Source organism: Leptinotarsa decemlineata, unplaced genomic scaffold, assembly GCF_025532065.1.
Source record: "Leptinotarsa decemlineata unplaced genomic scaffold, Ldec_3_MD MMD2_P_RNA_scaffold_6, whole genome shotgun sequence".
NCBI lineage: Eukaryota > Metazoa > Arthropoda > Insecta > Coleoptera > Chrysomelidae > Leptinotarsa > Leptinotarsa decemlineata.
In genome coordinates, this window is record NW_027412533.1 from 5,314,154 (window position 1) to 5,341,145 (window position 26,992).

General features: G+C 34.1%; 1 protein-coding gene across 2 annotated transcripts in view; it reads left to right on the plus strand.

Moving 5' to 3' along the window:
* Positions 1-874: 874 nt before the first annotated feature.
* The window catches only part of LOC111507608 (uncharacterized), a 29,368-nt gene continuing 3,250 nt past the window's right edge, over positions 875-26,992 (plus strand). The window contains exons 1-13 of one of the 2 annotated variants that reach the window (XM_074169871.1): positions 875-1,267; positions 1,328-1,399; positions 1,452-1,508; positions 1,563-1,607; positions 1,659-2,822; positions 2,890-2,988; positions 7,502-7,597; positions 7,650-7,706; positions 14,751-14,998; positions 15,931-16,079; positions 18,969-19,360; positions 22,954-23,283; positions 24,145-24,536. In XM_074169871.1, coding sequence (XP_074025972.1) covers positions 1,258-1,267; positions 1,328-1,399; positions 1,452-1,508; positions 1,563-1,607; positions 1,659-2,822; positions 2,890-2,988; positions 7,502-7,597; positions 7,650-7,706; positions 14,751-14,998; positions 15,931-16,079; positions 18,969-19,360; positions 22,954-23,283; positions 24,145-24,536 — 3,111 coding nt within the window. In that variant the 5' untranslated portion in view covers positions 875-1,257. The remainder of the gene's footprint in view (positions 1,268-1,327; positions 1,400-1,451; positions 1,509-1,562; positions 1,608-1,658; positions 2,823-2,889; positions 2,989-7,501; positions 7,598-7,649; positions 7,707-14,750; positions 14,999-15,930; positions 16,080-18,968; positions 19,361-22,953; positions 23,284-24,144; positions 24,537-26,992) is intronic. The other variant, XM_074169872.1, reaches the window with a different exon arrangement.

The following is a 26,992-nucleotide window of genomic DNA, read 5'->3' on the forward strand; positions in this document are numbered from 1 at the left end:
GTATTACAATTATTGAAATTTATTGAGGAGAGAAGCAATTTCTTTTCATTCAGTTTTATTTCGAATAGGTTTTCTATATTCTTGTACAGTAGGTACCACAGATGAGAACTGTATTTAAAAAGATATGGAATATGTTTTTTACTGATTATAAATTTCTTAAGAATGTCCAGGATTTCAACTAGAATATGAATTAATATTTAATTTCAAATAAGAACTTCTGAGGGAGAAAATTTGAAATTCGACATTTGACAGATGTAAACCACAGAACACAAATTTCTTCATGTTGGAAAACACTATTCTTGCAAGGTAGTAAATCAATAGGTGAATCAAATTTATTACAACTAGGCGACCAAAGTTTCCCAATCTATTTGAAACATATCTGTTGTAGAATAAAATTGAACACCTTTCATTTCGTCAGATAATTAGAGGTTATTCTGTCAAAAACTCACAGAACACAATATTTTTTCTTCGAAATCTATGAAAATATTACATGAGTAATATCGATGAATTTTGACACACGCTTTGGGGTTATGTCAGATATTCATAATACATTCTTTGTCTGGGCATAAGAAGAGAGAATATGAGTAATATTAATGAAAATATTGTATATGACTTCAGAAACAAATCGTGAATATTTCAATAAACCCAAATCTTGAGAAGTTTTCACGGGAATTTTGGGGTTATTCTGTCAAAAACATGACCCATGAGTCAGGTATCTATGTATTGTCGTAAGCATTCGGCTTGTTTCGGAAACGAGGACGCCATCACAGCATACCTAACAATGCTGTGACGCCATTTCGCAACGCACAACTCTTTCTAATAGTTTCTGTCTCTCTTACTGGTATCGCACGATAGTGATGTGGCATGGTCGGAACGAAACAAGGAGACATGGAATAATCAACGACACACGTTGTGTGGCTTCTTATTCCAACTTTGTAAGTCAAAACCACTTTCCGAAACAGCAAATCGCTTCGTCCCGCCATTTCTACTTGCATTCCTGTTCACTTCAGCGCAGTTTTTCGTGTCCGATTCCAAATCTAGTGTTACAAACCTATAAAGTGAAATATTTCATTCGTTTTCTTTCTAAGTTTTTGAAAGTTTGCTTGAAACAGTATTCATAGACTGATAGAAAAGTCGTGAAGTGCGTTATTTGATTTATTTAGAAAGATTTACGTCAGATGACACTGATGGTTCCTGTTTTGTTTGTGGGAATGTAAACTTGCCGGAAAATTCACTTGGAGAAGATAACCTTAAAAAATGGAAACTGGTAATATCAACCTTTTGGTTCCTAGATCCAATATGCTCTAATGGAATTTTCTTATTACAGAAACTCTCACGAACTATGAGCAAACCAAAGAAAAACACCTCGAAAATGAACCGATGGACGTTGTTACAAATGGTAAGATAATTATATTTATTTATTTTTCAAAAACTAACCTCTAATTTTTAAGAAGAACCGGAATCACCTCAAACCAAGAATGTCTGTGAGGAAAGCTCAGAAAGTACAGGTGAGATTAGGTTTTTAAAATAAAAAGGTTGTTTCTTAATGGGGTTTCTTTTAGGGTATATTGAAAACCAAAAAAGTCCACCACACGTAGAAAGCAAAGGTGAGCAATCACTACATTGAAAACCGCAAATAAACCTATAAATCATTTCAGATTTTCCCCAAGGAGATTGTGACAAATCTAGAATTGAAGAACATGCAAATGAAAGTGAAGATGAAGTCAATGATCACGACTTGGGGAGGATTGAAGCAGAAAGCGATGAAGACTGCGAAGAAGAGGAAAAACTGCTGCTGAGTCCAACGCATAGCGATAAAGAGTATGACACAGATGAGGAAGACGATAGAGAGCATATGAGTGCTGATGAAAATGGTGCTGATGAAGATACTGACGAAGAAGATGAAAAAGTTCATATTAGAGAAGCAACTGAAAAACATGAATGTGACGACAAAGTCAAAACCGGTGAATCTTCAGTGATAGAAGATTCAGAAAAAACAAGCTCTCCACTTCAAACCAAAAGCTCAAATGAAAGAACAGATGTGAAAGATCACATTGACAAGGAAAACGAAAAATTTGATGAACATGAGATTGATGAAACTGATGATGTAGATAAAATTGATAATAAAAATAATGAAAATGAGACTGATGAAAATACTTATAAGAATGATGAGATTGATGAAGCTAAAGAAAGTGAGGAAAAAAAATCTACTACTAAAAGAGCAGTTGATGATGATGATGATCTTGAGAAAACAGGGAATGATATTGGAAAAACTGGAAACAATATTGAAAAAACTGATGATAGAGATACTTTCAATAATGAAATTTTGAATGACAAGGATGAAGATCATATTGAGGGAATGAATGTGGAGGAAGTAGATCCTTTGGGGAATACTAGTGAAACTGTAACTGTTGAACAAGAAGAAACTAAAGATCTCACCACAGATACGTCAGATCCTTTAAGTACTAAAAGTGAAGAAAAAGAAGTTAAGGAAGTGGAAAATTCTGTTCTGCCAAGTGGTAAAGATAATGAAAACAAAAAACAAGATGGTGACAAAGTAATTCCTATGACTTCAGAAAAACCTGAAGAAAATAAGAGTGAAACCAAAGGCGATAAAAGAAGTCAAGATATGGAAGTCAAAGGGAAAACTTCTCAGGATAGTCCTACTGAAGAAAAAAATGGAGATGAAGCTAAATGTGGTGATTCCATCAGGGTCTCTACTGAGTCTGAAACAACAGAAAATACTGAAGGAGGAAAAGACCCAGATTGCCCCTTATTGAAAGAATCTCTCACAAAATCTAGTGATTGTGATAAATCTGAAGGTGAGATGAATATTGTATTGACATCTGAATGGCATTAATTTTCTTTTTGTTTTTGTATTATTTTTAGCTTACGAAGATGTTGAAATGGATGAAGACTTTGATCCATCCCTACTTTGTCCAGAATTGTCCATGGAAGTAGATGAGGCTCCTGTTATAACTGAAAATGGTAAGCAACTTTCTTTCAGTTCATAAAAACCAAAATTTTTTCAAAGAAGTTAGATTAAAATGATCTTTTTTGATAAGTATATTGATTAATTTGTAGGATAAATCAATTTTTGGGAAAGAAAATTTTGGCTTTCTACTTCCCCATCTGTATTCAAAAAATGTGGGAATCTTTGAAAGAAAGGAAGAAAGCAATTAATTTGATCATGCAAAGAAGTAACTTTCAGACACAAACTGGAAGAAAGCTACCTCAAAACATTTTATTGTATAAGGATGGAGAAGTAGAAAACCACAACGTGTCTTTCCCAAAAATAAAATCTAATGCAACAGATTCTGTATTACAGCATTTCCCAAACTTTTTTGCCTGGAAACCCACCTCCATTGTAGAATTTCTTAGGTGACCCACATATTGAATGATATTGAGTATAATTATTATTACTAAAAATATTTTTATTGTTATTATTATCGTGAAAATTCACTATTAAGGAATACAATCTAAAAAATTGTAAAGATGATATAATTGAAAATAAAATAGAGTAGGAAAAAATACTTCAGAATCTTAATAAAACTAAACAAGTACAAAAAATGGAAAAATAAAATTTATGAATTGATGTGACTTGTGGAGCTGGTGCTTACGATTCACAAGAGATTCTATATACATGGGCTGAAAGTTGAAAGCTTCAAACGCAGGTCATTTTTCACACTAAGCCTATTTCTATATTAATTTTTTTAAATATACCACACAAATATGTGGTTGAAAACCCCATCAGACTATATTCTAAAGAACTGGATGCTTCATTCAAATTGAAAAAAACAATTCAAAAGTATTAAGTGTTTTTAATCTGTTTCCGCAACCCACCCAAGAATAGGGGAGCCCAAGGGGGATTTCGGGATTTACTAAAGCGCGGCAGATTAATATACAGGGAGATACCTTGTACCAGCTTGAGTACCTCCACCAAATATAAGCCCCATATATAAGGCCGCCCGTGAAGGATAATGGATCAGATTAGTAAAAAAAAATTGATCATCAGAAATTCTTGAGCGCGTCAGATTAAGGTAGTGTGAGTTAATTACATGCTTAATAGTGTATATTCCAGTGAATTTCACTAGTTCGGACTTCCATTGTCAACTATATAAAATGATTTGAAATCCCTGAAACAATTAAAAAAGAAGAATTGAAAATGATTAGCTGAAAATAACAATTATATTAACCAAAATAAACCTGAAATGAAATAATAGTGAAATAAAATACAAGTAAAAATAGAACAATTGAATAAATAAAAATAAAGAAATGAAAAAAGAAAATAAAAATAAAAAGTGGAGAGATTCCAAGTCACGTTAGTTCATGATGTTTCGATTGTTAGTATCTACAATCGTCTTCGGGTGATGACTGGACTGATTCCTCCGAGAGATGACTATTTATAGGTCGTTCGAGTACTTTCACTTATCCCCGCTTTCCATTTTCCGCTTTACTGGTTTCGTGGGAGAAGACCGTTTTGGCGGGAGTTGGCCATTTTTTGCTTGATGATGGGTTTCCATATGTTGCGTATTTCTACGCTGGCTTGGCTGAATATGTTGTTGGACAACATGTATGCGGCTTCCTTGAATTTTCTCCTAAACCAATGTTCCTCTCTGTGCAATATCTCAGCTTGGGACTACTCGATATTGTGTTGATGGGTCCAAACATGGTCTACTATTCCTGATTTGCTGGTTTCCCCTCGCTGTGTGTGTTTTTTATGCTCGGCAATGCGAACATTCAATGGCCTCTTAGTTTCACCAATATAGGATTTTCCGCACTCACAGGGTATCCGGTAAATGCAATTCTTGGAATCGCAGATTCCAAGAAACCCATTGGAATCGCAGATTCCGCGGGGCCAACTCCCGCCAAAACGGTCATCTCCCACGGAACCAGTAAAGCGGAAAATGGAAAGCGGGGATAAGTGAAAGTACTCGAACGACCTATAAATAGTCATCTCTCGGAGGAATCAGTCCAGTCATCACCCGAAGACGATTGTAGATACTAACAATCGAAACGTCGTGAACTAACGTGACTTGGAATCTCTCCACTTTTCATTTTTATTTTCTTTTTTCATTTCTTTATTTTTATTTATTCAATTGTTCTATTTTTACTTGTATTTGATTTCACTATTATTTCATTTCAGGTTTATTTTGGTTAATATAATTGTTATTTTCAGCTAATCATTTTCAATTCTTCTTTTTTAGTTGTTTCAGGGATTTCAAATCATTTTATATAGTAGATAATGGAAGTCCGAACTAGTGAAATTCATCATGAAACATTGTCAATAACCTTCAAACAAATGTATATGCCAGTAATCTGACAATTCGAGAGTGACGTAAAGAAAGGGGAGGGCAGCAAAGTTGTAAAAAAATAACGTCATTTCGACATTCTTGAGCGTAGCTAATTTTTGTTTATTTTGAAGGAAATAATTCAAGGATAACGAAAAATATGTATAATCTGACGATTTCCGCAAGCCGAAATAACCAAAATTCGTCGATAAAGTTTAATGCGTGCAGCTGTATGATACCTATATTTCCCTCTCCAAATTTCTTTCTAAAGTTCTCTATCTATTACTCTCTCACTCCATCCACACTCTGAATTCTGTTGCCATGATGCCATCACAGCTGATCACAGAGACTCGTTCGTGACGAAGATGAAGATAATGATTAATTAATCAATTTTAATAATTATTTTCTTGTAAATACAAGTATTCTACTTAAAAAACATACACTTATTTATTTGCATGAGCTTTTCAATTATTTAATTACAATGATTTAAAAAAAAAATTGTGAGATTAGGCGAATCCCTCTAGATAATCGTCAGATTATGAGACAGCACGTCTGGAACATAAAGATGAACCATATATTACTTAATCTGACGCGCTTGAGTATTTCAAAATGGCGAATTTTTTTTTCACGTTATAATGATGGCAGCGAGTTTGCGTCAGATCGAAATCGTCAGATTATTGAATGAGAGCTTTTTCTGGGTGCACTTAATACCCCCTTATACAATCTGACGCCCTCGATTAATTTTTTTTTCTTTTCACTTAAAACCCTTACGTAAAACCACCCGCATCATGCAAACGATCAGATTAACATACGAACATTATTGAAAATACGTAGGACATTGATACTGTCAATATCTGACGCGCTCGAGTATGTCCATGCAACAGTATTTTTTTACATATTTGAAAATCTATAACCGCTTCCCCCACCGATAAAAAGTTATATACGTATTATATAGCATTTTTTTCTTCTTATCATCTAAGCTTTGCAACCTAATATGTCTCTATAACGCTCTAGTAAATCCCCATTTTGCATCGTGGGCTGCCCTACTACAAATTGCTTCCGCTACCCACTAGTGGGTCGTGACCCATAGTTTGGGAACCACTGCTGTATTATATTATTTTTGAAACCTGTATTGACAATTATACGGAAATTTTTATCCATAGAGATGGATCATTTGATATTTTTTTTCCATTTGCAATATATGTGCATTTAAAATTTCTTTGGCAAATTACACATATTATAATGCCAACCTCCCCTTCATCAGTCACACACACATCATATTTTTTCTGATTATGACATTGATTTTACTTTAGCGCTAATCATTTTCGAAGAAAATTCATCTTGAAACGCCAACTTGGTTGGTGAAACAAGTCGAGAAGAGTATTGAATTTCTGGTTATTGGGAAAAAGCTTGTTTTGGATTTATTCCAGTTTCACCTTTTAACTTCTCTTGGGTTAATTTTTCAACTTTTGCTTTATAGAAGCATAGAAAGAACCAAATAATTCAATTACTATATTAATTGCCATTTATAGTCATTCTATTGAAAGGTGCATTTAGAGAATAATTAGGATTACATAAATTTGTATGGATTACTTTGGTAACCCTGGTTGTAACAATTAAATCATTGAAATTCTGAACAAAGGTATGGCTCCGAGGGGCTGATATTTGCAATGAAAAAAAAATCCTATTTCCGTTTCACTGGAAAAGAATCCTGGTCAAATTTTTCTAGACTATTTGAGTATAAAATTATCTTTTCAACGTTATAGTAAAGTGACTATTTCGTTTCTATCTGGCGCTATAGGAGCTATTTTCTATAAATTAATTATAGTGGCACTATGACGTCATCTATGGAAATGTCAAACATCTTGATGCTGTGAGAAATAAAACACAATCTTCACTCAGTTTTTGAATAAAAATTCAAAGAGTGGTAGGCTTGTATCCTTTTTAAAGACAGTTGAGTCCAGCAATGCCTTTGAGGTTCAGCCAAGCACCACTGGTGAGACTTATAGTGGTTCTAAATAGCGCTATCTGTTATTTAATCGTAAATGCAATTTGTATGGGCTCTGGTTTTCAGTGTTTAATTTTCTGAAATTCTTTTTGTACTGTTAGTTTTTTTCCCAGTATGAAGATGTATATTTCTGGGGAAAATGAGTTGTTATTGATAAATGCTCTGATTGAATGTGGGATAATCGGCCATTCTATTTATACAGATTCTACTACAGGCGAAAATGATCCTAGCAAGAGTCCTTTGCGTCTTTATGAACCCATATTTTCAACAGTTGTTGATGAAATTACAGGAACTGAAAGTAAGATGTCTGTAACTCCTTATGCTTCCAAGATAATAATTTTTTTTTACAGTTGATTTTCAGTTGACAGAGGAGGAACACAAACTCAGAGAGCAGACATATGGAGCAAGTAAGTACTTTGTTATTTATGTGCTGTATGATTACTTGAAACTTTGAAATGGAGTACTGTTTTTGGTAGGTTTGCTTTATTAGCAATAATCTACTGTGGATTTGAATTACTCATTTCAACATGTGTCTCTGACTTTAACAAAATGGTATACCATGGATTAGAATCTTACAGTCTTTGGATGGTGTTTGTTTTGCTAATCAACTTTTGTATCTACTTTTATTTTGTAACAAACAATAATGAATCATCTGGAGCCATATTGATCATATTGAAGTTAATGAAGAAAAAAAAATATTGAGTTACTTGATAGTCATGAAATTCATTTCCAATAGCCTGTTTCATTCCAAACAAAAAATGTCTCTTGGGTTTTTTGCCCAAAATAAACCAGTTCGCAGCAAAAAATTATTTTATGAACAACTACAGAGATACATCGTCATAAATGCGAACTGGATTTATTGTTATTTTGTAGTTAGTACATGCATTAAACGATTAAAGGTAATAAACAAAACTAATTTATTAAATAACAAAACACACAACATGTAGAAATCATAGTAAATGTTCAATATGTCTACCTTCAGACATTACGCATGCGTCTAGACGTCGGCGCATTGAGCCACGTATTCGCTCAAATATTCCTGGAGTCTCTCTGATTACCTTGCACGCATCGATGATGCGGATTCTTAAGTCCTCTACATCGCGAACAGGAGTATGATAAACCAAATGCTGTAAATGGCCCCAAATAGAGAAATCGAGAGGATTGAGATCCGGAGATCGAGCGGGCCAATTATGTGGTCCTCCTCGACCTATCCACTGATTCGCATATGTTCAGTTAAATGCTGACGTGCTACTTGACTAAAATGGGCCGGAGCCCATCATGCATGAAAAACATATCCCTTCTGACGCCCAAAGGAACTTCCTCCAGCAGTACTGGATGCATTTCTCTTAAAAATTGAACGTATGCCTCACCATTTAATTGAGGAGGTAGAAAATGAGGTCCAATTAAATCATCTCCAATAACTCCGAGCCGCACGTTAGAGAAAACTGTTCTTGATGGTTAGTTTCGACAATAACGTGAGGGTTTTCATCAGCCTACATGTGGTAATTATGAAAATTAATAATCTTGTCCTGAGAAAAACTACATTAGTCTTTCAATTCTATCGTCTTCAGAAAGTCACAATTTCTTCTAATCATTTCCAGCATCCAATTGCAAAACTCAAGACGGTTCGGAAAGTCTCGCGGTAACAGTGCCTGTACTCGTTGCAAATGGTAAGAGTATAAGAGTTGTTCCTTTAAAATTCGAAATACCTTCATATGATCAACATTTAGCTGGAAAGCAATCTTTCTAGTACTGGTAGTAGGTTGTTCTTCAATCAAATTAAGTACTGCTTCCTCAAGCTGTGGTGTTCGTACTTCTCAATGGCGACCACAATCCTGCGTTCTTTTGTTGAATGCACCATATTCTCGTAATTGTTGATGAAGTCAAGCAAATATTCTATGTGAAGGATGCTGCCGTTGAGGATACATTTCAGCATATCTTCTAGAAGCTTCTAACCCATTCCCCTGCGACAGATCGTAAACGTAATGCATATCAGCCATTTCCTCATTTGTGTATGCCATTTTAATAACACGTGAATTATTAAAGTAACAAATTAAGAACAGAACAACAACACACAATTAGTATTAATTTTCATTAATTTCAAAAATTCACAAACTGACATCGTCATGCCAATTTATTTGTCACTATCGCTAATAGCAACCTACTAGATAGATTAGTTTCGTATTTATGACAATGTATCTCTGTAGTTGTTCATAAAATAATTTTTTGCTGCGAACTGGTTTTTTTGGGCAAAAAACCCAAGAGACATTTTTTGTTTAGAATGAAACAGGCTATCGGAAATACATTTTTAAATGGTAAACGAATAATAAGACAAAAAGTTACATTTGAAATAAATTTTAGGGGTTGCATTTTCCACCCCTTACAACCATGGGGTAAAATAATAAATTTCTGGCTAAGTGTCTTTTTGGTAGTACAAAACGTCAGGTTAATTTCAATATTGTAACTTTTTTAGTGCTTGTGATCAAAATTGTTATACAAATTTTATGTACTCCCTTTAAGGGGCTGTATCTTAACAACAAGGAATGCTCCAATGAAATTTCTTTATATGATAGATCCTATCTTTTTTTCGATGAGGAATCACCTCCTTAAATGTTTTACACTTATTTAGTTACACCCTGTATAATGCACTGAATATGAACTGAGTAAGCTATTGTATAGCGAAACACTCGTCACGTTTTTGTAAAACTGTTTAGTGTTAATTGAATATTTGATGCATTATAAAAGTTTTTTGGGTTATGTGTATTTTTCAGTTGCAATTGGTTTTCACCATTTTTTTTTATAATAATCTCGTTTTGATTTAGAAATGTTCTTATTGCAATTATTTTGAGTTGTATTTTAGACACTTCAATATAAAAGTAGAGAGAAGGGTTACATAGTATTTCAGCAAATTGAACCATATGAAAACCTCATTTATTATTAGTTTTAGAAAAAAAGTTATTCTTGATAAAAAAATTTGCAAGGACTACAACCCAAAATGCAACTAACGTTTGTAAAATTCTTCCAGTCGCATGTGAGGTTTATCAAAAAATGTAAACTTTGCTGAAGCGTAAAGTACCTTTATATTTGATAATATCGAAAATTAGTATTAAAAAAAATTATCATTATTGAGATTACGTTCAAATAAGCAGTTGCATCTAAACTATTTATGATATTGCTAGAAATACAGGTATTTTACCCGCGAGCAAATTTCGTATTTTGTGACAAACCTCGAATATGACTAAAAGAATTTGTTTTTACCTATGGTTTCATTTTAGGTTTTAGTTCTTGCACAAATTGAAGAATAAGTTACAGTATACTGCTAACGTGACTATTCGTGAATAATGAATATTATTTATATTAGGAATAAAATGCGCTGTTCAATTACATGAAATTCATAACGTTATACAAAATGAGGTGAATTTTAATTTTTCTCAAAAAATATTTATTTATTTAAAGTAGTCCCCCTCAGATATAATAAATACCCTTGTGCCACTCAGATATAATACCCTTGTGCCAGTATTTTTCCCAATCCTCAAAGCAGTTCTGATATGTACTTTTTGGTATCTTAGTGTCACTGTTTTTCGAGTTTGAAAGCCGTGGATTTTTGGAATTTCTTCCTGACGTTTTGCTGGCGCGAGTGACTAGCTTCTTCGGAGGTTTAACCATCATGGCTTGCTGTCCGATGACTAACTTTTAGGCTTCGTAAAGCGTATTTATGCCTTGTCAGGTAATCAGTTGTATTGGTACCTGAATTTGTTTCTGTACTTGTACCTGCACTTGTACCTGTACTTAAACCTGGAACAATCGAGCCAGCGAAACGTCAGGAAGAAATTCCAAAATTCCACGGCTTTCAAATTCGAAAAACAGTGACACTGAAAACTTAGCCGCGAAAGTCTAAACCATTTTGTCGTTTTTGGTATCTGTTGATGTGAGTCTAGAGCGAGCATCGTCGTTCACATCTTCTCAACCTTCTGTAAAAAGCTTTTACCACTGTCAACATTTCAAGTGATTTTGAGCACTCAATTCCATTTTTTAAAAAAATTTGTTGCTAATTCTTTGATCCATTTTTTTCGATATCAGAAAATCGCTGAACATGCATAAACTTCTAACTTTTATGCCTCTCACCAACAAAGTAAACGTGCTAAACAGCTGAAACTACGAACATATGGTCGAGACGAGTGTACCAACATAAAAAAATAAAATATCGCTAATCGAAATCGCTAATTTTTTAACAGACCTAATATACATAACTGCATAAATTGAATTTGATTTAATCATCTTTGAGGAAAGAAATCGATTTTATATTTGAGTAACACTCCATTGTGAGATTTCCACTAAACAGTTTACAGAACCGCAACACGTTTCGCTGTACAATATCTTCCTCAGACGTGTTCATATTACTACATTCAACCTAATTAGTGCTTTATACAGTGCTTTTCAGATAAAAGTATCCACCTTTAATAACTTTTGTAATACTGGTATTTAGGAAAAATCCAAAAACACGTCAATTTATGTTGGAAGGGGCAAGCATTATGGCTTATTTAAACTTACTGGAAAAGCCACCCCCTCACCCCTAGCATCATCCTTTTTTTTTATTACTTCTCATATTTTTTATGTAAAATTTGAATACTCCTCTTTGAGCTGATTTCAAAAATGTATAATACTTGTAGGTTAAAGTGGTTAGTTTATGAGATAAACAATTTTTCTTTTAATAGCACAAATTTTACTTATTTTTTACTTTCACCTTATTTGCCTGTACTAAAATGGGTTGTACAACAGTTCAAACTCTTTAATCTTTTTAACTGTGCTATTTATTCATTTTCTATCCTCTCTCGTAAATCATCCAGAGATTCTGGTTGGGTAGCATAAACTTTTGTTTTTAAATACCCCCATAAAAAGAAGTCTAGGGGTGTTAAATCCGGTGACCTAGGTGGCCACTCCATCATCTGCCTTCTTCTACCTATCCAACGAGCGGGGAATGTTTCGTTTAAAAATTGTCGGACAGGCATAGCATAGTGTGGGGGAGCTCCGTCTTGTTGACATACCAGTAAATCTTCGGAAAGATTATCATCATTTTCTATTATTGTTGTAATACGTGGGTCAACCCCTTCCCTGAGTAACTCAAGATATGATTCACCATTTAAATTTCCGTTGATGAAAAAAGGTCCGACAATGTGGTCACCTAGGATACCACACCAAAGGTTTAACTTTTGGGGATGTTGTGTATGGAATTCACGCATAATATGTGGATCACTTTCAGCCCAATATCTACAATTATGCCTATTTACTAAGCCATTTAATGAAAATGAGCATTCATCAGAAAAGGAAATATTGTTTAACAATTGTGGATTGTTATTGATAAATTGCGTCATTGATTCGCAAAACTCTAGACGACGATCAAAATCAACTTCATTCAACTTGTGCACCAACTTAACTTTGTATGGGTGGTACTTGAATTTATGTAGAACTCGGAAAACTGTAGAAGATGAAACACCGATCGCTCTACTTATTGTTGACGATTGGGGTTGTTGAGCCTCCATGCTGACTTGCCCTAAAATTGCCACTTGGATTGCTTCGTTATTTACGAGTCCCTCTCGCTTATGCACTTTATTGCAAACAGACCCTGTTGTGGTAAATTTCTCCATCAGTTGAATTACATACTTATGAGTTGCATGTCTTCCGTCATGTAATTCGTTAAATATTCTAGCAGCAGCTCTTGCACAATTATTATTTTGGTAGTATAAACCTACAATTTCAATTCTTTCTTGCAAAGAGTAAACCAATTCAGCGAAACAAAATAAATAATGTATCAAAGTACACTATCAATAGTGACTACAAATTCTAGTTGACAATGTCAAACTTTAATAAAAAATAGAGTTTTTTGTTGTTTGGATTTTTGAAGTAGAATAAATAGCACAGTTAAACAGATTAAAGAGTTTAAACTGTTGTACAACCCATTTTAGTACAGGCAAATAAGGTGAAAGTAAAAAATAAGTAAAATTTGTGCTATTAAAAGAAAAATTGTTTATCTCATAAACTAACCACTTTAACCTACAAGTATTATACATTTTTGAAATCTGCTCAAAGAGGAGTATCCAAATTTTACATAAAAAATATGAGAAGTAATTAAAAAAAAAGGGATGGTGCTAGGGGTGAGGGGGTGGCTTTTCCAGTAAGTTTAAATAAGCCATAATGCTTGCCCCTTCCAACATAAATTGACGTGTTTTTGGATTTTTCCTAAATACCAGTATTACAAAAGTTATTAAAGGTGGATACTTTTATCTGAAAAGCACTGTATAATATATCAATTTGAATCGTATGACCTTATATCTAATTATTGACGAATGATTTTACCAGAGTTTAGGTATAAACTACTTGAAAAACTTTAGGCATTATAAAAGAAACTACTTTCCTTATGACTGAAGAACTTCTACCAGAGTTCTGGCATAAACTAATAAAAAATTTACACATTGTAAATGAAATTTTATTAACTCATTAAAGAGACATGAAATAAACTATTTACCAATTTCCACATTAGAAAACTGATTCAACAGAGAAGAAGATTTCATTTCTATTTGGTCATTCACTGAATTTTCTGAATTCCTGAATCTGTTAATTTCTGAACATTCCAAAACATTCAGTTTCAAACCTTTCTCTTTCAAATGTAATACATTATAGTCGTGGTTGCAAATGTAGATTTGGTCTTGACATTGAAGAAACTTATTGTATGTTCTTTTTCTCTTTGGAAAAAGCATTTATTGTTTCTTGGGATGGTAAACTGAATTGAACAGAATAGTTTTCAATAAATTTGCCTGAATCATTATCTGTCCAGTAAGCCACGTCCAAGCCTTTCATTTTTTTAAAAAAGAACGCTATCTTATTGGTGGGGTCACCAAAGTATATCAATGTCCTATGACTCTTATTATTTTGAAGTGGATAGTCCTGGTAAATGACTTTTTTAATAATGGAGTTGATAATATCTACCTTGTAACCAATTTTGACAATGATTTGTTTGATAAAAGTCAGTTCTTTCTGATAATGGAATATTCAATAGTTTGTGAAGCATTCTGTTGAATGTTGCTTCTTTATTTTGATAGCAATGTGTTGAGGAATTATGTATGACAAATTTTCAATAAGATGGTTTTTGGAAATGGCAAAATCATGTTTATAATTAATTTTGGTAATACTCGTGTCTGAATTATTTATCTTCATTTCAGTGGTGAATTCATTTGATGGGTGAATGAAATTGACAAATTCAATAAACTTGCACAACTACCTGCCTGTACCGTAGTGCGATTTTTATGATGAAACAAGATATTTCCAAAATATCTCATTCCTCAAACTCAATTTTGCAATCTGTAAATTTAATTACCTGTCAAAGCTCTTAAATTTCAACATCATTATCAATTCAAACATTTTGTACTCTTTTTCAAACAATAATTGTCCCACAGAAAACCCCGTCCAGTATACAAAAATCCACTGCACGGCTTGCAACGTCCACTTGGGCAGCGCCTTAGATGGACAAGGTAACAGATTCGTGCATCCCCTCTTGAAGGTTCTCATCTGCAAGAAGTGCTATCATTTCTACACAAGCGGCGAGTTCGAAAAAGACGAGGATGGTAGCGAGCTGTACTGCCGCTGGTGCGGCCAAGGAGGCCAGGTTATGTGTTGTTCAAATTGCGAGATGGTTTTTTGCAAGGTGAGGTAACTTTGAATATTTTCTTTGTAGAAGACGTTAAACAATAATAATAATAAACGTCTTTATTACTACAACCACAAAAAAATCACAATATTAAGTTCTAACTACATATATAAAGTTATAGTAAAAGGCGAAGTTCAGTTTAACTATAACTACTAAACTGTTCTCAGTACCAAAGCTTCTTAAAACTCGAATGAAAGTAATAGTATAAGTAGGCTTTAACTTCTAGATCATTATTAGGTAATATTCCATCATTCACAGGACATCTATATTTTTTCTTTGCATATTTTAAATTAATTACAGTTTCATTCAAAATTACAATTTATTCGGTTTTTAACAAAGCTACAACTTCCATACATGACACAAAATACAATTATAAACAATTATCAATAATGTAAAAGTCATCAATACCATACAGATGATTTTCTGTAAGTGATATCTTTGAATATATTTTGAATTTACTGAGGCTAAGAAAGCGTTCTGTGAGAAATATCATAATATTAAACAAATATTGAGTAATAGATTACACTAAAAATTATAAGCACTACAAATTTCAGGAACGCCTGAAAGTTATATTCTTTTGAATATACATTTTCCTTATTTATAATTTATGTTCAGGGAAAATGTATCTACTGAGAAGGCAGTTTTTAAAATTAATATGGTTTTTAAAAGATTCTAAATATTTTCAGTACCATAGAGGCATATTCCTGAATATAAATTAGGAATGAAAAGAAAATTCAACTATGAACGACAATACACTAATCACCAAAATATCCAACATTATTTATTGTATCAGTAGCTTTCAGACAATATTTCAAATTTGACACTTTTTCAAATTTATACATGGTTGACAATACTGATTATTCGAATTGGTCTTTTATGTTACATGGTTGGAGTAATGTATCTTTATTTCAAAATATCTTTTTTTCCAGAAATGCATCAGAATCAATTTCGACAGAAAAAAAATCGCAGCAATCAGAGATAGCGATGATTGGTTGTGCTTCCGATGCAATCCTTCCCAACTTATTCACCTCAGAATCCATTGCTCCGAATTCATGGAATACGTTCAGAGAGAAATGGCGTAAGTATGCAAATAAATAAGAATTCCTTTTGAGACTACTAGATTGTTGAAAAGCTTGTAATTGAAAGTCAGGTCTATTGGCAATTCATTTGTCAAGTATGCTGATCACTCTGTATGCCTGTAATAATACGTTGATCGGTCTATTTTTGTTACATGGTTTGAGTTGTGGGTGAGTTTGTATGTGGGGTCCCTGTTATAGGCTTATGCCTCTTCAGAGGCATCACTCTGTAACTACATATAAAAACCAATGGGATTGCTAGGTATTGTGAACGAGAGAAGGTGGAAGGGAATCAAAGGTGAAGACTAAAATACAAAATTAACAATTTTGAAATTGATATTGATTAAAATATTAGAAAGTAACAACACAGTTATATTAAGTGTTTATGAATACTAGTTGAAAGAAGGATCAATTCAAACCTTTGATAAGATTTGGATGGCTTTGGAAATTCCACTATTGATAAACCTGATCATTTCAAATTATATTGGTAATACCTTAATATACCTAACATGTAACACGACCTGAGTCGCAGGCCCGATTCCTCATGCTTATTTTAGTATGAAGTGATATTGGAAATCATAAAAGAAGAATATTACCTGTTGTGTACCTCAGGGATCTTTACTAGGACCTGCTTTATTCCTATCCATATAAAGTCTTTCGCAATGATACAATGATACAAGTTTCGAATTGTTTATCACAAATGGAAAACTTTTATTTTCAATTCATCAGAAAATTTCATTTATCCATGAAAGAAAAGTTCAACATCATTTCAAACCTAGATAACACACATCAACTTCTAAGAAACCTCTCATCATGCAGGGAAAACCAAACGTAGCAAATAACCTGAAATTTTCAAATACAGAAAAAATTTATCACGGAAAGTTAAGATGGATACCATTTACTTGAATATGAATTTATGGATTTCTATCGTCCAAATGACTCTTGCTTACTTCAAGGCTATTAAATCAATTGTCTAACTTGAATTATTCGAATGAAACATTTTTCCGTTTTTTTGTTGCTTTGTTATAATGTGGCAACAAAAGCGAATAAAAGTAGTTCGGAAATAAGAAGGCTATGAATTCATTATCTGATGAATACAGTCAATTCAAACAACTTTCCTACATACAGTTTTTCTGTTTTTGAAAATCTTAGCAATTTTTGGTTCACCCTGTGTGAAGAAAAGCTGTTTTTCTAACCTGATGTGTGTTATCTGAGTTTGTGTTTATTTGTAGAGAAAAAGTTTGAGATGAATTGTTGTGTGTCATCCCAAACTGAAATAACTCATTAAATTTGAGAAACAAAGTTTCACCATTAAAGGGGAATCAAACATTAGCAATTGGTATAATTGTAAGCTACCCTTATATTTTCAAATATAATACAATTTCATTTGAGTATGTTATTATTTATAATAATAATAATATATAATGAATTCATAGCCTTCTAGCTCTCTCTCTCTCTCTCTACTTGAATATATTAACCTATGAAGATAGAAGAAAGAGTTTATTAGTTTATTCTCCTTGGTTTGAAAAATTCATTTCAGCTGATCTAATCAGAGAAAAAATCAAGATGGTAACGAAAGTGAATAAAATTGCTCTATTTCACAACCCTTATAATCTTCACAGAGAAAATCTAGTGGATGCAAATATAATATTGAGACCTAACAATAAATCTATACTAACCAAATATAGATATAAATTCTCTTTATAATTAAAATATCAATAGTAAGTAATAAATTTTCAAAACATATGAAAAATAAATATTTCTGAGTTTTTTCCCAACACCAAATCGTTATTTTTAACACCTCGACACGTGTTTTGATCACCAAGTGATCATCTTGGGAAAAAACTCCAGTAATATTCATGACTACACCAAAGGTTCCAAACAGTGCATCATAAGTATATGAAGAATATTGAATGAAATTTTTCAAAATGTCAATTTATTGCAACCAAATTGCTATCTACAATTCTATCGCAGCTAAACTGTTATGGGTTCAGAGGAATTGCGAACAAACAGCTGGTATCAGGACTCAGATTGTTGAGTTCCGAAAATTGAATGGAACTGGAAATCGTGCTTGAGAAAGTATTGTAAAAAAAACACATGTCGTGGTTTCGTAATCCTTTTATAGTAAAAAATCAAAATAATTGTTACCAGTTCCACAATAAATACTCTTATTCTCTAAATATTGAATATGGTTTCTCCCAGGGTTCGTTTCTTGGGGAAATCCGTTTATTTGTTTATCTGAATGATCTCAGTAAAACTTCCACTGATATTTGTAGATGGCATTACATTAATGTGGCATGATAATAATGTTAACCTTCTAAAAGTAACATCTACAAGGACTTGGAAGAAGGTTAAACTGTGGCGTGATTTTTGACAATAAAATAATTTTTATTGAGATTTACAGCAGGCTTCTGAGTATTACTCTTTGACAATGCAGTGTAATCAGACAGATTTTGATTTCTTCTAGTGAAAAAACTGAAAATATTATTATAAGATTGTGTACAATCTGATACAAGATAACTAAAAATTGTGAAATGCAGAGTTATTAAAAAAATAATGATATCAAAAAGAATTCCACTCCAAAGTATAAATTATTTTCATAGTGTACAAAATTAACCAACAGAACAATTTCAAATGTAGGTACAAAACAAATTATGGGCCTATAGCTTGTTTTGAAGTCGCACACAGCACTTAACAAAATTATCTATCAAATATAGAATTGTGGCTTAAGGGCTTTGGTGGCACTGTATCAACTTTTGGGTTCTTTTTCTTGGTTAACTTTGTGTATATATGAAAATTTTGTTTCATACCTGACTTAATTTCTTATTAAAGCCGATACATTCATGCTTTTCGAAGGAAAAAGTTTTTTATTATTTTTACCATTACTTTAGTAACGTTTCGTCAATGGAGAACCCCGCCGCCTACCTGACCACCGATTACTGCCAGTGTTGCATCCCGCATAAGAAAAAAGCAGCCGAGCCTGCGGCTGGCGAACCCAAAAGGAAGAGGAAGAAGCCGTCGGAACCCGAAGATCCAGACTACGATCCTTTCAAAGACCGGGACACTCCTTCACCTGCTGTCGCGACGGCTTCACCCGCTACGGTGGCCCCTGTACCAGAGAAGGCGGCTCCGCCGCCTTTGGCCAAAGCGCCCGAAACTCCCAAAGCGCCGCAGACGGGCGGACCTCAGAAAATTGGTCACGTGCCCGCCAACGCTGCCTTCAGGACGGTGGGGCCCGGCCACACACCAAGACCAAGGGTTCAGGTGGTGCAACAGGGACCAGGTGTGTAGCAGTAGTGTTTGTTTTATTTGCTCCTCTGCACCTGTATTTCGTATAATAATGTTATCACTATCACTACATAGTATAAAACAAAGTCTCTTTCCGCTGTCTATCTCTATATATCTTTAGATCTTTAAAACTATGCAAGGGATTTTGATGCGGGTTTTTTTGATTGATAGTGATTCAAGAGGAAGGTTTATATGTATATAACATGCTTTATATAGTACATAAACACTGATAATTTTGGAGGTTTCTAATGTGATGTTGTAAATAAACACATTTCTTGCAAACGCTGGCTGAACCCTACGAGATAGATCAAAAAATGTACTACAGTATTGTACACCTTACTAAAAAGTCTGCTATGGTATATATCTCTTGGGGATAACTGACAATAACCAGTTTTTAGCCTTGAGAAATAATGGCTTATTTACGAAGCGATCTCGAGCAATACAGCAATAATCCTTATCCAATTAATAAATACATTGTGCATTTAATATAAATTAGTATGGTCCTTTACAGCATGTAATTTAAATGAATATTTTTGAAGATAGTACAGATTAAAAATGCAGGGACATAGCGGTTGCGGCGGTACCGGCCTGGTTGCGGGTAGGTAATGTCAATAACTTCTCGAGCCACCTAGGAAGCATCATGGGTATTCTCAATCTGTCGGTCATGTAAAGTTGCAGAATCATCCCAACTGAGTAACATACCAAATTTCAATTGAAATGAATCAAACAAGACAAAAGTATGGACTCTATAAAATTATCTAAATGAAGTTAATCAAATTCCATTCAGTAACAATCCAGATCAGCAATAAAAATGACATCCATTGAGAACTATTACCATTTTTTAAAATATCCCTAGACTTTTCCGATATATATATATATATATATATATATATATATATACATACATACATACATCGGAAAAGTCTAGGGATATTTTTAAAAATGGCAATAATTTTTTTTAGATCGCTTTAGGGAAAAAAAGTTGACGGGTGATTATTAAACGAATGTAACTTACAACAAAATTTATTAAATGGTCAAAAATACTGAGTGCGCATGTAAGCAAAACTAAAAAAAAAGGCTCTTCTTTGGCACCCCGAAAAAAAAAATAATACAAAAAAAAATTGGAATCAGTACAAAGTATGGCCTCCACGCTGGTTTATTACGGCCCTACATCTATCGTGCATCGACAAAATGAGATTGTCAATGTCTTGTTGAGGTACATTTGCCCATTCAGCGACTAAAAGCTCTCTCAATTGAAACGTTGTGTGAATGTTCCCCATATGCGGAGTAATTCTTCGTTGAAGCATGTCCCACACATGCTCGATGGGATTCAGGTCCGGTGATTGTGCTGGCCATGGCAATACATCAACTCCTTCGTTGGTGAGCCAGTCAGTCACTAGACGCGCGACATGTGGACGAGCATTGTCGTGCATTAGGTGGAAGTTTTCACCAACAGCACCAGCAAACGAAAGGACGATAGGTAGAAGAATGGTATCGAGGTACTGTCGAGCTGTGAGGGAGCGATTTGGAAAAACGAGATCGGTTCTGCCGCCGATCATGATTCAGCCCCATAGCATTACTGTACCACCTCTGTATGTATGGACTTCCTGGACGTGTCTCAAACGTTCATTATTTCCAGGTCGTCTCCACAGTCTTACTCGACGAGAATCTGGATGAAATCCAAATCTGGATTCGTCTGTAAACAAAACTGTGGCCCAATCATTTGCATCCCAGTTTTGATGTTCTTGACACCACTCTAATCTTCTACCGCGATTGCCTCTCGACAAAGGTGGGCATCTAAGTGGCCTTCTGTTGTGGAGATCTGCTTCATGCAGTCGATTTCATGCAGTCGATTTCTGACAGTATCACGACCAATGGTTAACTGGTGCGTCTGCTGCAACACGTTAACCAAGTCAGGTGCTGTGATTGTCGGTTGTCTTCTTGCGGTTAAGACCAAAAATCGGTCTTGAACTGCAGTTGTAGCGCGTCCTCGCCCTGGAGAAATGTATGGTGAAATGGATTAACAGGGCCTCTCAGTCAAAAAATCAAAAATCAGCCTCTGCTTTACTTTGCCAAGCTTTCGCTTCTAATGGGAAGCTTCTTCAGGGCCTATAATTTAATGATTTTTGAATATTTTCGCCATTAAATAATATTACAAATCATACTTACAGTAAAAATGAGTGAAAAACAATAAATTGAAGATATAAATTGACGTGAAAGTTAACATGTATATGATTTTTTTTGTGGGTTTGACAAATGTCATACCTTCACATAAATGTCATTTTTCAATGGGTATGATGATTTGATAATTTTTTTCTGTAATGAAAGAGTTATTGATTGATACATCTTTCATTATTATTATGTTTTTGATGTAGTTCTAGTAAATTACTATATATACTGCTGAGATTATCAATGTCAGTTTTCTTATTCATACAATCAGAAGACTTATTAATTTCCACCATTTCGAGAAAAAGGCGTTTGGAAATATTTTTTTCTGTATGTAAAACTTTGATATTAGAGTAATTTGGTTTATGACCTGTTTCTATAGAGTGTTGTGCTAATGCACATGATTTTTTATTGAGCCTTATATCACTTTTATGTGAAGTTACTCTATCATTAAGAATTTTAGATGTTGTTCCAATATAATTCAAGTTACAATTGTTACAAGGAATGTTATAAATCACATTTGACTTTTTTGTTGTATCAGTTTTATCTTTCAATTTAGTATTCAAATTCTTTATAGTTTTAATATTTTTTTGGCATATTTTGATATCTTGTTCATTATGAAAAAGTATGTATGTGTATATGTATGTATGTATATGTATGTGTATGTATTAGTATAGTTTTGAATGTATCACAGATGTAAAGGGGGCTTATTATGAAACCTAGGTGTGTTATAATTTACAGAATATTTGGCTCTTAATTAATTGTACAAATTCAGGAGCTACTAGAGCTGCCTTTTTTGTGTTTTAATAGTAAATGTCGCATGCATTTCAAATATGTGTTGCATAGATCCATAATAAATATATAAAGAGGGTAGTGTCATGATTGTGTTTGATTCAAAGTAGACCTTGACATTTTCAAAACTAAGGGCTTTTGTTATTGTAATGGCCGGAGCTCATTGAAGTTGTGTCGTTGGCAAACAAGACACATTTATCAGGATATGAAAATTCAAAAATATCATTTATATAGGATGAAAATAGTAATGGTTTTGAGAGTATAACCTTGGGGTACTCCGTGGGTGATCTGCGTATATTCAGAGGTACTATCTCCATAATAGGTTCGTTGGTAGTGTTGCTTCAGATATGACTCGATGAGTGACATTGCAGTTCCTGTGAAGCTGTAGTAAGATAACTTGTCGAAAATAATGTAGTGAGAGACACACTCAAAAGCCATATAATAACAGTGTGATCACCCATTTATAAACCCTTGAATAACTCTCTTATAATATTCATTACAGATAAGGTGAAAGTTTTAAAGGGAAATAAATAAAATGAGTTACATTCAAAATTCTGTAATTTTTTTAGCCAAACCTCGTATGAGAAGAAAGTCTTTTATTATTATCATCAATGTTTTATAATATTTCAGTTCGGCCCACTTCCAGCCCTGGTTATGTGAAGATCATGCCAAGCGGCGTCCGCGTTCCTGGCAATGCTTCCATCAGACCTCCGGCGCTCCGACCTCTCCGCCCGAACGTGCCTCAGATGAAGCACGAGTGGTTCGAGAAGACGGTCCGCGCCGCCGCCAGGGTCAACTCCAACCTCTCGTACACGCTGACACAGCTGAACAGGGCACAGGCAAGTGCCACGAGTGTCGAAGGACTGGCCGTTGTCCACAACAAGTTGCAGGAAATCCTCAGCACGTCGATCAACTCGCTCATTCAGATCAGAAAGAATCTGAGGACAGAGTTCATAGCCGGTGAGTAGTTTTGTACTGTCATTGACCTTCAAATAATTTATTCATTTTTTTGAAGGATCATCTTTTACCATTCAGTCACAATTTGGGTATTTGAGATCAGTTATATAGCTACTACCACAATATTTATTTAATAATGTCATATACAGTATCAGTCATTCAAAATCTCAAGATTTTTTTTTACCAGATCATCAGTTTGTAATACTTTTATTCTATAACAGATAAAACATTAATTCATAAGGGCTGACTGCTATCGCAGCACTGCCAGACTGTTGAAGTTTAGTTATTGTGCAACTCTATAAACATTGATGACATTTCATTAGCAGGAAGTTTCTTTAATGAATAAAACATGTCCGTTATTATATGGCGATTTAGCTGCGTGTGTATAATTAAAATAGAAGATGATATAATATATAGAATCACAACCTGACAACAGTGTTTTCATTTTAATGCAATAATATTTCCGAGAATTTAGTGCCTACTGTTATGGAATTTTAGTATAGCCGATAGTACCAATCTACAGTGGACAAGTAGAAGTTAAGTCCAATGTGATCTCCTGTCTTGAAGTCTAACTAAAAGTTGTCATTCCGGATTGTTGAAATCTATGATAGAGGTAATTGATGAAACAATGTCTTGGTGAAACGAATCACAAGGCATCAAACAGTCGTCAGAAATTTAAACCATGATTAGCCTTCTCTCGATCTCATAAATGTCATCTTTGTAAGAGCTGATGTCATCACTGTTCATTACTACTATAGTGTTAGATTTGAATTTCATGCTCACTAATATTAGGATATAATACACTTGATGCTTGAGAACCAACCTGTCTCAATAAATATATTTTTGATTTTTATTCCTATGCAGGAATCAAAAACATCCGCTTTCCTCCGAAACCTCAATCGCCGCAGCAACCTGCTGCGGCAACAACAGCAGCACAAGACGACGATGTCATATTCGTCAGCCCGGCGACATCCCCCGTACCTCCGCCTCTGACTTCATCGTCGTCTCTGCCGGCCGTCGCGGCGAATCTACCGCCCTCAGTGACGCTCACCAAAAAGTATCCCGCTTCTCCAAACACTTCGAAGCCGGGACCCAGCGGCGTGACTAGAGCTGGGCCCAGTGCGGCACCTAAACCTGGACCTAGTGGAGTGAATAGAGCGGGGCCAAGCGGGGTGAACAAAGCAGCACCTGCTAGCCAACAATCGAAACCCGGATCGAGCGGAGTTTCTAGAAATACTCCAGCTAAAAGTGATCAGGTAATTTTTTTATTTATGTATTCACAGGACAATATGGTACATATGATGTTTCGCTTATCTTCCTCTTGAAGATGATCACTTGGTAATTGAAACACATGTCGAGGTGTTAAAAATAACGGTTCAATGTTTTGACAAATGAGCATTAGATTGTGCTACATCATATGAACACACGAATGTTACCTTTAAAACATGTTTCACTAATTGAAATCTGCAATTCTCTCAACAAACTAAAACACAAGCGGGGATGATAACATACCTAGCTTTTTCGTCAAAGATTGTGCACACCTCCTAGCCATACCATTACAGACAATCTTCAATCTAGCACTGAGTACAGGATGCTTTCCTAACAAATGGAAAATATCAAAAATTTGCCCAATTTTCAAAGCTGGTGCCATAAACAATATCCAAAACTACCGACCTGGTTATTAAACTTTGCAAAGGCTTTTGAGATGTGCTTATACAACAGAATCTTTCCTGATGTTAAGAATTCAATTTCAGACAATCAACACGGTTTCTTTAGCAAAAGATCAACAATAACTAACTTAATGTGCTTCACACAATCAGTAAGTAATGCACTTAATAACAAGTAGATACTGTTTACACAGATTTCTCGAAGGCGTTTGACAAGTTGGATCATAACATTCCTATCAATAAACTTCACCAATATGGATTCGACTCCCAACTCTTAAACCTTTTCCGCTCATACTTAACTGAACATATCCTATTCGTAGATTATAGGGGTCACAAGTCGTTCCAATTTATTGCAAACAGTGGTGCCCCTCAAGGAAGCAATTTAGCACCTCTTTTATTCTCACTTTTCATTAACGACGTAGGAAATAATCTCTCTAGCAATTTCTTACTCTTTGCAGATGATTTGAAAATCTTTCGGCCCATTACATCACAGGAGGACTGCTTAATCTTACAAAAAGACCTTGACTTTTTGTACAATTGGTGTACTGAAAATAATCTTCCCCTCAATACAAACAAATGTTAATACTCAAAATACACCCTTAAACATAATGTAATTTCTCATGATTACTGCATAAATAACACACCTCTTCAAATAAGCACTCATCAAAGGGATCTTGGTGTCACATTTGACCCTAAACTGAGTTTCTCCATCCTCTATGACACAATAACATGCTCACCAAACGGATGCTAGGGCTCATTTATCGTAACTGTAAGAACTTTCGTAACAGAGACAGTTTTTTAACTTTTTTTAATGCATACGTCAAATCTCGGCTGGAATATGCCTCCCTTATATGGTCACCCATATACCACATAAACAAAATCGAGTCTATACAAAGAGGCTTCATGAAATATATTACTTACAAGCTAGAAGGCGTTTACCCTGAACAAGGCATCAACAACAGAATACTACTGAATAAATTTAATCTATTATCCCTTCAAAACCGAAGAACCTACTACTCTATAATTTTCATTTATAAACTAGTGAATGATCTGATTGACTGTCCCGAACTACTCTCCCACTTCAACTTTCATGTTCCACGAATCAATTCTAGAAATGAACTGACTTTTTATCTACCAAATTCTAGAACAAACATATTACTCAAGTCGCCAGTTGTTGCAATAGGCAAACTTCACAATCAACTCTGTGAAAATCTCGACATTTATTATGAACCTATTGGTCAAGTTGAGAACCACATTAAGAAACTTTCACACTCTAGTCAAAATACATGAGCCCAAATTGAAAGTTATTCTACCATATGAGCTTATTACTACTACTGTATTACTGCTGAATTATATTTTTTTTTGTAATACACCTAAATGTTTACTTTATTTTATTTTTTGTTTACTCGCTTCAGGTGTTTCTAGTTGATAAATTAGTATTGTATTCATGTGTATGTATATATGTATGTGTATTGTGTGTATATAGGCAGATATAAACTGTAACATGCTTGTTAATAATATTAATATGTCTTGTTATTGGGATTTATTCCTGTTTAGACATGAAACAATTTTTTTTATTTGTAAATAACGTCTTTTACTACACTATAATGAGAGGCAGTGTATAAAACGCTTTGCACTTCACCCAGACAGTTTTCTTTCGAAATTTCTATAGTGAAAGATTCATCTTTTCTATTCCTATTACTATCAATCAAATCCAAAATAAAACTATAAATAGTTGAAAACTTTTTTGAAGGCAAAATTTTATTAACATGTCCCAAAAGGAAAAAATTAGTTTTAAATTGATTCAAATACATTAATTTATTACATTACACTATATATAGAATATAAATGCTTGCCGCAATACTTACCTATTTTTTAACATATAATTGTATTCTTAGAATTAAGATCAAGTTGCATATTCCATACTCATTTATCTGCACAGGTAAAGTATCTGCACGACAAGCTTTTATGTCATATAAATTGTATGATCAAATCAAATCAGTTTATGCATTCAAAGGACCCATAGGGTATAGAACATGTCAGGA